The sequence below is a fragment of the Struthio camelus genome, chromosome 9, assembly GCF_040807025.1.
Source record: "Struthio camelus isolate bStrCam1 chromosome 9, bStrCam1.hap1, whole genome shotgun sequence".
NCBI lineage: Eukaryota > Metazoa > Chordata > Aves > Struthioniformes > Struthionidae > Struthio > Struthio camelus.
The window spans coordinates 27,310,791-27,325,863 of record NC_090950.1 but is presented as its reverse complement, the minus strand read 5'-3'; the positions used below and the strand labels follow the sequence as shown (position 1 = coordinate 27,325,863).

The window sequence follows — 15,073 nt, the reverse complement described above, 5'->3', positions numbered from 1 at the left end:
TTCAGTAGCCTTGCTTGGCAGATAGCTCTATTGCCTGTAAGTCAGCTTCTCATCTAATGTTTTGGAATAAAAATGTGCTGTCATGGTCGAAGTGCATTACTTGCTTTTGCTGTGCTGAGCAAATGTGACTCAGCAGAACGGTTCTGAGTCAGACTACTTTTCTGTGTAAACGTTTGTCAGATAATATTTGACCTTAAATGAGAATAATTTATCACTCTATCTCTTTAAATAGTTATAGCTGGAATACATATGTTCTGTGAGACTTTTCTCCCTCTAGTTTGGATATGCCGTCATAGCTAACATGGCTTAGCTAGCTCTGTGCTCCATCACTTTCATCCTATTCCTAAAGCTTTAATTGGTATTTTTACTTTTTAAAAGTGCAGTTCTAAAACTGAATGGAAGTACTGGATTATTGGCTTTGCTTGATCTTTGCATATTGCAGCAGCAATATTAATAGCTCTCAACATGATTTCTTGTCTAGTGTACGGGCAAATGTTATGTGTTTAAGAGTTTTATCTTAGCTGTTTGTAAGGCAATAAACCTTCACGTTTATTCCATGTCAAAATGGCTTCCTTGACAAAGATGTTTTAATTCCTCCATAAATAGGTGCAAGTTTTATATGGACACTTACTTTTCTAGGTCCTAAAAAAGTCTCTGCTAGTATTTTAAAAAAAAAAAAAAAAAAAAAGCCTTGTAGCTCTGTTGGTGAGAGAGCATGCCGAGTTTTCTAGACTGCAATATGGCCAATATGCAAAGCAGTTATGTAGGCTCTGAGGCTGACAATATGTTGTTTCTGATGAGATGCTCTAGGTACACTTGCTGTTGCTCACACTTACACTTTATCAGGTGCACACAGCCTCAGCCATGCCAGCTTGGCTGTTTGTTGAGCTGTGCTATAAAGTATAACCAGGAACACTCAGCTTGAGAGAGAGGGTTTTTCTCAAAAGACAAGTTTTTAATCTATGTACAGAAGAGCAGTCAGTGCTACCTGTTTCTAACTAGTTGTTCCACCTTCCTGCTGAGGCATGCTACCTACTTCTTTCTCTTGGAATTAAATTCTGAGTAGCACATATGCAAGGTATCTTTTGAGCACCTGGGCTTTTGAAAGAGACGAACCAGAAAAGAGATTAAGACACCTCAGCCCTTGTTTCCGTGAGCTGAACCTCAGAGCTGCTTTTCTACTATGGGTAACAACTTTGCTCTCTGTGGTAACACTAAAGAAGTTCTAAGTAATATCAAGATGCCCTGGATTTGTAGAGAAATGCTTATGAACTCCTGGCTTGCTGTCTAGAATGAGGTATATAGTCCACTTTGTAACAAGAAGAAAGCTGCCTAACTGTAAACTTTCCTTTAAGATGCGTGCGTCAGTTAATCTGTCCTGCTGATTCTCTCCAGTGTGGTATCTCAAAGCAGTGTTGCTTTATGCCTGGCTTGGCTGTTGTCTGTGCTTTTCTTTTGTGTTGGAATCACCTTGACCGAATGTCATTTATGCATGTAAGCCAGTGGTGGGATGTACCTCCTCAGTTCTAAGCAAGGGTGTTTGTAATGCCCTTTGTTTCTTGTGGACCTTTACTGTGAAGATCGAATCATCGCAGTCTTCGAAGCCTTTCACTTTGGAGAAAGTCACTGGAGGGCAGATGTCAACAGGAAGTTTTTGGAGTAGAAGAGAAGAGGTGACACAGCTGTTCAGGGCAGGAGCTCCCAAAGGATTATGATGGGAACTCTGGATATTGTCATGCTACCTGCATATGCTGTGGGAAACGTGACTGCCTCTTTGTGAGGCAATGCTGTTGTCAGTCCCAGGAACAAAATGATGGGTAGCCATGGCCGAAACAGTTAGGGCAGCGTGGTACTTGTTCCCAAACACCTCTGTAATCTCTCATGAGCCCCGTATTTGCCTAAAGCCTGACTGAGAAAAGATGCAACCAAGAAAAGTGTTTGACCTTCTGATGGTATTCTTGTATTGTGGACAATCTTACTGAAGGTGGTAAAATCCCTTAGCTTTTACCAGCAGCCTGATGGAGAGCCCTGCAAAAGGGAAAACTGCCAAAGAGCAATAAGTACTGTACTGTAAGACAATTGCATAGGTTTATTTAATATTTTTCATCTTCCTGGGGATAAGTGCTATGTGGCAATACAGGGCAGAACTAAGACTTTCTCTCTGCCTGCTTGACAGTAATCCCTCTTCTGTATATTGCCCAAAATATTTGCATGATGGACTTTTTTTTTGTTTCCCACACTTAATTTCCACTACAGCCGACTGTTCAGTGCTTTCGTGTCCCTTCCAGAGCTGCTGCTTACTCTGTTTCTCTTTCTAATCAGCTTGTAATTCCTGTGGGGATTCTGGGAGTTTAAATTAAAACTTTTGGTCCAAGAATTTCACTGGTTTCTGGTAGGTGCTCTGCTGCGTGCTCTAAAAATCTTGGAGTATGAAGGTGGAAGGGCAGGTGGTTGTGCCATACCGTATTGGTGCAAAACACTCTGGTTTATTTTGGGATTTTTTTTTTTTGACCTGGTTAGATCAATGGATTTGCAATGGTGTAGCAAGTTTTGTATTCATGTTATGGATACTTGTGTGTTCTGGCTCTGTGTAAATTATTCTGTGGTAAATTACTATTTATGAATCAACTTTGCTTGTATGAAGAGTAGAGAAATTGACCTAAACAGGAGTAACTTATTCTATAAACTTTCTAGTTTTCCAAAACATATATCCTATATGGAATGGCAGAAATGCCCTTCCCTTATATGGGAGGTGGGGATTGTTTCAAGAGGAAAGAAGTTCGTAATTGGGACATGTGTAAGTTACTTGAGGTAAGAAGCATCAGACCATGACAAATGGCTATAATGTAAAGCATGACTGAATTCCCTTCTGTTTAAATATACTGATTTTTAAAGCAGATTCAGTACATATTAGAGAAAGTACTTAGGAGAGCACTTACGACAGTCAAGCAGTGTTACCGAAGTTGGACAGTGTTTGCTTTCTAGGAATTTTCTAGAATGAACTTTTTAGAGGCATTGCCTACCAAGGTGAAAAGGGATTTTAACCCAAGGATGTTCATGGATGGTCAAGACTGCCCTTGTAAAGAAATTTCTTTGTGAATGCAATAATGGCAACACATGGATTTTATTAAAATTTCATGAAGCTTAAAATTAGTTACCTATCAGAGTAATTTGTTACACAGATATACTGAATTTTGTTTATTGGTTGTTTGAGAGTCTGATTAACGTGTGATTAAACCATGGTATTTGGGATTTGTCACTTGCTTTTGAGTTTGCTGTCAGCATTCGGGGTGAGCTCACTTTCCTATGTCTCTACTTTCCATCACATGAAAAAACCAAATAATTTAGCTTCACCGTTATCAGGGTATTAATTTATAGAAGCCATTACTGCTTAAGCAGCTTATGGTATCTGATTTTTCTTTCTAAAGTGATATTGAGAGTATTTATCCTACCTACTTTTGCAGTGTTCAAAAGGAATGCATTCCTGGAAATAATATTCCATAAAGAATAGTTTGAATACCTTGGTTCTGTCGGGGGACCTGAGTTGGTAACTCAGTAGGAGTTGGGACACTGTCTTAAAATAGAAATAAGAATGAGCCCTTCTGATTATTACATTTTTTTCAAAGATGCAATATATTCCAGAGTTTATGCAGCTTATAAATTGTCAATACAGTAGATCTAGTAGAGTTTAAAGCAGTTTAGAAGAACCTGTGGCCTGGATCCCAGATACTGCTTGTGGCATGCTCACAAGCAGTATGAAACATGGCACGTCTGAAAAGGGAGGGGAAGATCCCCCCACATTAGATAACAGAGGTTCTAGTACGTGGCCTGCTAAAACTAAGAGCCTATTTGGCCTTAACAGGGAAAATGTTCTCATATGAGCAGAAATCTTTTAAACTAAGCATTGCATTGCATCATGTGTATGTGACTGAATGTTTTCCTAGTTGTTACTGTGCCTGCATTCACAGGTGATTTGCAGCCAGACATTTAGCAGATCATGTTTTGAATGTGAATTTTGTCATGTGTGCTTAAAAACCACTCGCATGAGTAAGCAGATACTATACCAAATGGGTAACAGTGCATGTCCTGGGTCCCTGCCCAGTAGTGTTTTCTATCTTTTGTATACACCTGTTTATCCATAGTGTAAATGAGTTTTATGTTCCTAAACCTGAGCTTTAAGTCTCTGTTAGACTCTGGCAGGATCACGCGTCTCTTCCTTCGGCTCCCCGTAGGCATAAGAACTGGACAGTAGGAATGAGGGGGACAGAGTGAAACTCGTTGGTTTGTCATGAAGGCTTAGGCTGGACACAGAGCAATTACTGCCAGACTGGGTGTGTGTGAGTGTAAATATTTATATTAACTGTGTAACTTAGTAACGCTAATCAGAGTTTTAACAAATATGACTATTTAAAGTATAACAACATTCTTAAATTGTAAAATAAATGCAGTGTCAAAGTGTGTTATGAAGATAGCCAGCTTTCCCTGAGAATGCAACAGGTAAGTCCAGGCTTCAACAGTGAGCGTATTAGTCTGCTAAAGGGACAATCTGAGGGTGGATGGCTTTTTTTGGTTTTGGAGTTGTTGCTGACACCCTACTCGCAGCTGTCACAAACTGATTTTTCACGTGTGAGCCATATGTGAAGGGAGCCCTGAGACTGAAATTCAGCTTAACTGTCACCAGACCACACCCTTAGTGATGCAACCAGGTCAGCAGCAAGGGTGCCAAGCAACAACTTCATTGCAAATTGACTTTTCAAGTCCTCTCTCCTCTTGCTGAAAGAAGTATCTCATAAATTAAAAGTTCTTATTCAGGATGATAAATTTTGGTAGAGGCACATGACAATTAAAGATCATCTGTGTGCATTTACATTAAAATAGAGATGTAATCCTTAGACCCTTTTATTATTTTGCTCAGATTTTGATTATTAAGCGAATGCATTGCTTATGAAATCTAAGATCTCTTGTGTAGAAGGAAAGCTAGAATAGCAAAGTGATGTTCCAGAAAGCAGAATGTTGTTTTGTTGTTTAGGAGGACTTGGGAGAAATAAATCTTTGAATTAGTTCAATTTACCACCAAGGCATACTTAGTGTGTATAAACAAAAGAAGTCACAATGTGCCTAGATATTATTTGTCCCAGATGGAGCTCTAAACTTGGCTCCTTATACAGCGCTGATGTCATGGTGCATAAGTAAGCCCCAAGCTGGAGGCACGCAGAGAATTTTATTTTATTCCTGTGTGATTGGAGTGGTGGGGGAGAGTCAGGGGGCGTTGGTTGGAAAATGTGTTTCACGTCTTCCTTGGCTGTCTGCAGGGAACAGTGTCAGTTAAGAACTTGGAAGTGATACTAAATAAGGGAAGCAGGGGAACAGCCTGCTGCCCACCCCTGTGGTTAGGAAAGAGCTGTGGCAGATTTTTGACAAATTGTTTGAGGCATTGTCGTGTATATGTGCCCATCTAAACTAGTTAGTTTCTGATTAATGACTTAACATCTGGAGCTGTAATATTCAGTGTGTGCTGTCTCCAGTGGCCTGACCTTAACTCTGCAGCTTGTTAGTCTGTGTAGTGAGACTGCAAGCTCTTGGCCTCTTATGCACGGTGTGCGGGTGAGCACAAAGGGTTTACGTGGTGGGGTGAATTAGTGGGGTGGATATCTCGTGGTGAATCTAGCCTCTACATCTGCAGTGTGTAGTCCGAAGAGGGTGAGGAACAGCTGTGTGAAAGCAGCTGTGGTCTGCGCTGCTGCCAGTCACTCTCTGTGCAGGAAAAACGTCTGGTGCAGAGCTGGGAATTGTTGCCATCATTGGACCTGAGGAGAGGAGGAGCTGGGGCTGGGTGGACACAAGCTCCTGCAGCTCCTGCTGCAAGGGGTTGGGGGCAAAGCTAGTGTCTTGCCCACAGAGGAGCAGCTCCACTGCCCCACGCTAATTGTAACCCCTGTGCCTGAGCTCATTAAGAGGCCACCTCTAATCTGTGTAATCATGTGCTGACCATGCTTCCTGTGTATCTTGTCTGTCTTCTGGCATTGATCTACACAAGAGCTCATCCCAGTCACATGGAGATTGCTCCTGTTTGCTCTCAATATAGCTGCCTTCCCCCAGCAACAGGACCATGAGGATTTACTACTTGTACTGCAAAGGTGGCTGATTACTTTGAACATCAGAGCAGAGGAATGTGTTCTAATACCTTCAAAACTTAGGGCTTTTTTGTCTTTCAGAAAATAGCAACTGCAGTATTTTTACACTGTAGGCAGGAAAAACTGTTATAATAGCTTTAAGTCCATATGTGCGCTTATCATCATTTTTCTGTACCACCATAGCTGGAGGTTGCTTTCGTCATTTTGAGGAAACCCTGCATAACTGATCTTTTTGGAAACTGCTGAGAAGAGATAGCCTTTTCAGTTACATGGAAAGGCTTGGCTCTTGGGAATCTCGGGTTCTGTTCTTGGTCCTTGGCTCTTAACTTCTCTGCAATTTTGTTGAAGTGAACAAATCTATAACATGTTGGTGTTTCTTCATCTATAGCATAAGAAACTCACTAAAAGTGCAAACCTAGTGAGATTACCATTGTTACGTGCAGAAGTCGTATTTGATTTAATAGGACTCAAGTTCATGGATCTCCTTTGAAAAAATCTTTGTGCTTGTATATGTATTTAAATGCCTAAATACTAATAAAGCAGGTATGTTGTGGCTTTCTGCTTTACGTGTTAGGAGATGGTACAAATGGTATACGTTCACAAATATAATTTTATTAACACTGATGCTAAGAAACTTGCTTAAAGCCCAGGAAATCAAGATTTGATTGACTGGATTTTAGTTGAAAAACATGATGGGACCTGCTGCAAGTCCTTGAACAACAGAACAAAGCACAGTGTTCTCCCTAGCAGCAGTATAATTTAAAAAGCAATTAAAAAAAAAAAAAAACCTATGCTGATGGGTAATAGAAATAATGCAAGTATTTTGCATATGTGAGTGTAATAAATACATGCCCATTTTCCAAGGAGTTTATATTTAAGAAGGATAACTTTATAAAACAAAATTCCAGACTGTGAGAGATGGTAACGAACCCTCCAAAGCTTTATCATCAGTGATGACCCTTGCCACTGGCTACAAAGATGACAGTAACTGCCTTATTCAAAGGGGAAGAAATGGTAGGAGGGGTGAAATTTTTCTGTTTTGAAATGATTGTTTGGGGAACTACAGGGGAAAAATGAATTCTACCAGGAAAATACTGTTTTCCTCTTTAGAAGTGACTACTTGTAGCTGAAGAGGAGTCATCAAATGCTTGAGGAAAGGGCATAAGGTGCCTTGTCTGCCAAAGCTTGTGCCGAGTGATAAGGTGTTTTAGGGAAGGGTTTCATAAAACACTAACTGGGAAGAACGGGTAGTAACATGCACAAGCAACCCAAATCATAGACATCTAAAATAGAAAGTCAGACTTCATTAGGGAGAAAAGCTGTGAGCAGTCTGAAGTACCCACGAACTCCAGCTTCGAAGTAGTTCCTTGTCGGCTGTGCGTGTACTTCATAAAGGGCTTTTAACCTCTCGTTTGGTTTCCAGCAACTTCAGAAATGTGTTTGAACTGAGCCCTGTTTATTCTAGCAGTTGGGTAGGTAGCAAGAGTGCTTTGTTGGGGACATTTCTGAGTGCTAGGTGGTTGGAAGCAAAGGAAACTAGTTGAATCCTACAGCTTCGTTCCCTGTCGTCTTCCCTTTACTGAAGGCGTGTTCAGAGACTCGGGGATCCTTTTTTGTAATATGTTTATTTAAAAATCAGCCTCTTTGCCCTGGTTTAATTGCACAGTTAACAGTTGAAAAAAAAAAAAAGTTTTCTTTTTAATGTTTGATACTTAACCTCAAGATAAAATCCCAAGTGAAAATATTTTGTGGCCACTGGTCTTTATTGGGCAGCAGTTCATATTTGGGCAAAATGTCAGCCTGTACTCAAGACAGGCCAAGTATGAGAGTTAACTGTTGTTATCCTACAGAAAATAGTGGGAATCTTAGCTTTTCAAGCAAACTTAATCCCGTAGGTTTTGTGATAGTAATTACCTCTGAGGATCATTATTATTTTTTTTTTTTAATAAATTTGAGAGCTTTAAGTTGCTGTACTCTGGGAACAGTGACTAAGAAATTACTTCCAGACACAAAATTTTAATAGAAACTACTGTAGTTTTCAAATTACAAAATTAATATACTTTGCCAATGTGTTTGGAACAGAAATTATATGTAAATAAATTCTGTGGTTTTATACCTGTGACTTTAATCTCAAACAGCTTCTACATTTGAGCCAGTCTCTTGAACCTGTGTGGAGATGGGAGGCTGATTATCCCCATGAGTGTTGAGAATTACTGTTTACACTTTAGAACTTGCAGAAAGCAATAGTCACTGCTGGCAAAGCAGCTCGTCTTGAACAGAGATGCTATGTGTCATCTGTCAGTATTTTTAAAACCTTTTAACACTGATGATGCTGTCTGTCTTGCAGTAAGAAAGGGGCAGGCAGGGGGAAAGCCTATGTAATACAGAAGGTTAACTTTAGGCCCAGCTTAACTTTATTAATAATAGTAGTAGTAAAAGAAAAAGATTGTCTTAAGGCTTAGCTTAAACCTGGCCTAAAAGTCGCAGCATCTTCCAAGTCAATTTTTATTCCTACCCCCTTTTTTACTTCAAATTACAACCATGATAAGTGCCCTCCCTCATGGTAACAGTAAGCCGTCTTTCATTGACAATTTTGCTGTACGGTGAATTTAGCATTTGTTAAATGCATCTGAACATGGATATGGATACAAAGCTGGACTGGTATCTGGAGGTAACTTGCTAGGTCTGTTACTAGAGCAACTCAGTAGCAGTTAAATCTTTATTTCCCCACAGATATTAAAATGTCATATCCTAAGATGTAGGAAAGCTCATCATCCCCTTATTGGGCCCTGCTCACCTGCGGCTTCTGGAGTGCCTGAGGCTTTCTGCACTCGCTTTGCTTTTGTGGCCTGTGTGACTAAACACGATCTCAATCTTTGCCTGCAGTGTGTGTGCGTACAAAGCTGTTGTAAACAGTAAAGGGAAGTATGAAGCTGGGGCATCCTCTTCCCTGCAGGAAATGAATTTGTTGACAGGACAATTTGTATTAAAACCTGCATAATTAAGCAAGGTTAATACTGCTTTATTTCAGCCATCATAAGCAAGAGCTGTTATTGGGGATATAATTTGAATTATTTTGAGATTTGCTTTTTTTGTGGAAGATAATTTTTGAAACACAATTGCAGACAGGCTAATGCAGACATTTGGACTAGTGACTGACCTATACATTCCTTTTAAAGAACTCATTTGTAAAACTATGTCATTCTAATAACTCTGTGGTAGTAACATGGATCTTGTAGTAACCGGAATCTCTTATGTTGACACTTATCTGCTGTTAAACTTAACACTTATATATTGTGATTGTTGATGCTAGGTATCGTAGTTGTTCAGAGCTTAGACATAGTAGCGAGAGGCACAGGAACAGGCACACTATAGCCTGATTTTTGCTTTTTGGAATGGATTTGATTTCTATGGTCTGTGTTGTTCAGGGAAAAGATCAAGGTTTTCAGAAATGAGAAGTCAATCTGTTCATGTATTTTGGGGAGATGGACTAAGTCCTTCTGAAGGTGTGATAGTCCGAGCATCTGATTTACTTTAATCAGCCACATTAATAAGTAACCAGCTCAAGAGTTGTTATTTTAAATGGACAGTGCAAATGAGCTAATCCAGAGTTTTTATGATTCTTTGCCTCTGACCCTGTTGTGTCCAGGCTTCTGTTTCCTTGAAGCTGAATGACGCTGGCTTGCTCTGTACTACTACTTCTGACAAGATGCGTGCATCATATTGTCAATAACTTGTGCCTATTCACAGCAGAAGAGCAACTGTTACTTACCTGTCCATCGTTCAGAGATTATGGCTGCGATGGCTTTGCGGCTCTTATCTCTTCTGGACCATTTACTGTGGTCTGTGTCTGCCGGATCAGATTTGCTCTGATCAGTGCTCTCTCTTGAACAAACAATGGCTTGTTTTTGTCACTCTTCTGATTTCCAACTTGTGCATTGAAAATGCAACTGTGACAATGGGATTCTGTAGAATTACTGTAATTTAGAAGTTCTTATAGGCAATAATTAGCATATGCCTTTAATTTGAGGGTTTCAGAAACACAACAGTAATTCAAATTCACTCATTCCAAATTGCGCAATTAAAATTCTGCATGCAGGTGTCCTAAAACAGAAAGACTAGAGCTAAATTTTGAGAGAGTTCACAAACAGATATCCATTTGTATTATCAATTTAATGTCCATAAAGATTCTCTATCTTGAATCTCAGTGAAGGTCGACGGAAGTCGTGCTGTTTGAGCTTTACGCTATACTTGGTGAATCCAAACGGCGTTTTGGCTGAGAACCGTGCAAGTATGGGGTGCCCTAACGTTGGTCTAGTATCCAGCCACGTGGCTGCTCTGGGGGCAGCTTCCCCTGAAGTGATGAGTGCTCTGCATGCAACATACTGTCAGGATCAGGCTCCTACTAGATGCTAGCTTAAAATAACCAGAGCCAGCCTTGCATTGTCATCAGGATATAGCTGCTTATGAACTCCTGTAGTGTAAACATTCTTGTTCAGTCTCACTAAAAATAGCTTCTTCTAACCTAACCCCCTACTTGAGTCTGGAAACAAGTAATATGGGTAAATGCAGCATGCTTTCTTGAAACATCTTGTTTGCAATGAAGGGGGAGTGTGGAATGCATCTTTGGCACTTTCTGGGCTTTGTGGCATTCCCATCGTCTGCAGAATTGAGCAGTGGGAGACTAGGAGTGAGGTTTTTTTTTTTGTTCTCCATATTAAATATTTTATTAGAAGTTCTGTTTGTAACTGTAAAACTGTGTTTGTCTATGGATTTTGCTTTACTGGGATCTGTTATGTCTAGGACTGTGTGATTAAATTTTTTTTAAAAATGCGGTGGATAAAACTCCCATTGTACTGCAAGGGATTTTTATTTCTGTGAAACTGGAAGCACTGTATGACTTGATATTTCACACTAAGTTTGTTATGTACTGTTTGTTCAAAGGCACCTATGGTCCAAAGATTCATCTCCTTAGCTATCAGCATCTGGCCAAGTTAAATACACTGTCATTGGTGGTGGAACCTGAAACCATAATTCTCACCTACATACAACTGCTGAGTTAAATCTTTGTTTAAGCTCCCAAAGATTTTGCCTACTCATCTAAATTTTAAATCTGTACTGAATTCTAGACGCTGCTGGTACCTAAAGATGTAGTGTACTGGCCTGTTTTTTTACATCTTCTCCAAGATGTGGACAATGTTAAGTGTTGGATTGGACAAATCTAATGTTTGAAGATTAGAGTGAAACATATGTGTTTTCTTTTGGCAGGTCTTTTTGGTTCAAGTTAATCCAGGTGAAACCTTTACAATAAGGGCTGAGGATGGAACCTTGCAGTGCATTCAAGGTAAGAGTATTTAGGAATATGCAGACGAGCATTATTTCCAATATGAAAAACTTGAACTCTTGAGCACTTGCTTTTTTTTTTTTTTTCTTTCTTTTAGTAAGACAGAGACCATCCAAAAACTTTAACAAATCTGAAGGGAGAAGTGACCAAAAACAAAAGACCTTTAAGACTATATTAAATACAATCGAGCAAAATTTCTAGCTAGGAGCAAATACAGCTTTGAAGAGAAGCACATATTTCCCTAGGTATAACACTGTCTATTGTAAATATAAGAAGGTTAAATCAGAACTTAAATGGGATAGATTTTGCGTAGTCAAAATGGTGTGAATTTTTTTTGGAGGGGTGCTTATGTCACTGTCGTCTTTTTATGAGAAGGGAGGTAGGGGAAGAGGCAAATTTTAAAGTAGTGTTGCCTCCCCCCTTCCTTTCCTGGTATTTATGCTATTAAATAGCAATCTCAGGGTTTCTTAAAAAAATAGTAATAGTGGAAAAGTCGATGTAATAGCAGTTGTATAGCTAGTGAATTACTGTTGTATTTTGACTGTGGAATTGAAATCTACACAAGATAAACCATTTCTTGGACTGCATTAAATACCGTTCATACAGTCACATCATACTGCTCGAGGATAATTATGCTTTTCCTTAAATTTAGGTCAGAAGTGACCTCTGGAGATCACCTTATCTTGCTGAAAGCAGGGCTGTCTTCCCAGTGAGATCAGGTTATCCAGAATCTCGTCAGCCGAGTTTTGGGTAGCTCTGAGGATGGAAGTTTGTGTCTGGGCAAACTGTTCTAGTGCTTCACCACTCTCATCAGGAAGAATATTGTTTTTCTTTTCCCTTTATGTCTATTTGAAATTTTCCATCTTGCAGTCTGTTTCCATCTTTTCTGTAGCCTCCATTTAAATAGTGGAAGAGTGCAGTTATCCTTCTCTTGGGCCTTTGCTCCCAAATAGGAATCTGTTCCTTCAGCCTGTCTTTGTAGGTCATATGCTTTAGTCTCCTAACCATATTATTGGCCCTTGCTTCAGTTTGGTATAGAACGCATCTCTACAACTATATGGCAGCATCAAGATCAACAGTTTGTGCCTAAAAGTTGAAATGCATTTCTACAAAACATTGCAGTAGTGCTATGCCCTTAACGTTTGTTAGGACTATCCTAGCTTTTAAAAGAAATTATACTGAACAACATCCTACCTATGTTTCAGGAGTTTGAGAGCTGAAAATGTAAAAGCAAATATGAAGTTTTTTTTTCCCCAACATGAATCAAGAAAAGGCTTAGTACTTTGATCACACAGGATTTTTCAGGTGAAGGTTGCTGAAGTAAAGAGGACCCATGAACTAGGTACCTAAGAGTTGGATATTTTTGTTATTTCATCTCCATGGAAATAAGGAACTAATAGTGGTTTAAGACAGGAATTACAGAAGCTTCCCCACACACCATCCAGGATTATTTGGTCTTGATGTGCAATAACAGCAGCAGTTTAGAACTTCTTGTTAAAATTTAAACCTGATGCACTGTGTGGTAAGGAGTCAGTTCCCATGACAATTAACAGTAATAAAGCTAGCTACTCCTTTTATTTAAAATAAACTCCCTTATATTGGTTAATACATTAGATTTTTCCATTAGAAGTAGAATAATGACAGCATTTTTTTTTTCATGTTCAAAGGGTTGTTCAGACAGACTATTAAAATGAATGTAATTTGGAACCTTCTTGTTCTGTATTCCCAGTAGCTTAACACATTTGTGCCAGCAGTGTTTGGCTGGTACTCATCAGCAGTATCTTCGATATCTCTATATAGACACACGCATGCAAGTGCACACACTGTATATATGATGTATGTTGTTTAAGTTCTGTCTGAAAATTCTGATGCTCTTTCCAGGACAGAGTTTCAACTCATGTTTTATGAAATATTTATGTTGCTGATGTGAGTACATGCTTCAAAGATGGATTAGCATCCCTCTGTTTTCTTGTTTGTCTTTTGGCTGAGCTGTTTTCATAGTGGAATTGTGAATAATACGAAGTGATCAGTCACTGAAAAGAATTCTTAATTGGCTAGCAAATGCACTAAGGTTATGAATCCTGATGGTTCTGTTTTTTTCCTGTGTTCTGAGGTTAAAGACAAAATTATGATATTTCTAGAGATTACATATTCTAAATTTTGAGGAGCAAGAGGATATATTTTGACTTTCCTGTGATGCAGTATTCTGTATATTTAAAGCTAATATTCTCTCTACCTAGGCCAGGTTTAGATTATAGTAATATGGGATTTTTTTGCTACCGTGTTGTACTATGACTAGCAAGTTACAGAATAAATTTAACGTTGTGTTAAGGCAGCATGAAAGTCTCTTACTTGGGGAGTTCGTATGCCTGGCCTGGTAGCTACCTATTGAATGGAAAATACTTTACTTTGTTTCCTTACTGCCACATATGCAGTGTTATGACCTAAGATACTCTTGTAAATATGATTTATTTATATTCACAGTATGAAGGACTGCTCTATAATAAATTGTTTGATTCTTCTGAGTTTAGGGAGTGAACAGTTTTAATAAAAATTTGAGATGTCATAATTTAGCTACATTAAATCCTTCAGGGTATGTGAAAGCTTTTATTTACTTTGTCATGTAGCCATTTTGGAGCTAACTTTGCTGCTACAGAGTTGTGTGTGTGTGTGTTTTTTTTTTTTCCTTAGTGAAAACTTTTGTTCAAATATTACTTTCTGAGAAGTCTGAAATCTCCAGTATGAGCTTCTGGAGCCTGTTTTGGTCACACTTTTTCAGCAATACTAAAAAGCTGTCCTGGGAACCACTAATTTATATATCTAGGATTACATTTGGCTTTATGATCAAGTCATGGTGTGTCTGGGGATGGATAAGGATAATTAGGAGAACTGACATTAAAATTAGCACAGAAAAAGAAGACTTAATGAATCTACATTTGTCTTCTAAAGGTGTTGGAAGAAAATAATCTCCATGCTTACAGGATTTTTTCTATTTTAAGCATCCAGAAATGTAATTCTTGACTAAGTAATCTCTGTTTAAAATAAAAAGCGGATGCACACTTGAAGGTCTCGGTGGTTTAGAATAGTTGACATATTCTGAATCTTACAACTGTTTTCAATTCCTTACAGTCTGACCAGTGAGTTAATTGCTGAAAACTTAAAACATTGCAAAAAAAAAAAAAAAAAAACAACCCTGAGAAAATCACCCTCTAAAATGCTATAAAACTGGAATAATCATTTACTTTTAACTGACCGAACACACAACATGTTACAGAGGTGTTGTCTTCATTCCTGTTTGTCTTGGGTACCCATGGGTGCCTTTTTCCAGACATCTGGTTTCTAAGCACAGTAAGTCATGTGAAGGCAGGGGGATTAAGCAGCTCACAGAAAAGATGGTAACTGGGAAATGTTTAGCCAGACAGTGGACATGAAGGGTGTCTGATGTTGCCTGGAAAGACTGGATTTGGAGAGAATGATAAATCTAGTCTTTCAGAGAAATATAGACCTAAGTAGACTGTATGGCACAGTGCACATATCTGGTTATTTAGGGAAGCTTCTGACCTGTTCCAGGTGGTCTCACTGTGACTCTTCTTAT

General features: G+C 38.9%; 1 protein-coding gene across 4 annotated transcripts in view; it reads left to right on the top strand.

Moving 5' to 3' along the window:
• FNDC3B (fibronectin type III domain containing 3B) overlaps positions 1–15,073 on the top strand; it is a 224,593-nt gene that overhangs the window by 45,880 nt on the left and 163,640 nt on the right. For all 4 annotated transcript variants that reach the window (XM_068953972.1, XM_068953974.1, XM_009673755.2 and 1 more), the window contains exon 3: positions 11,403–11,478. In XM_068953972.1, the coding sequence (XP_068810073.1) occupies positions 11,403–11,478 (76 nt within the window). The remainder of the gene's footprint in view (positions 1–11,402; positions 11,479–15,073) is intronic.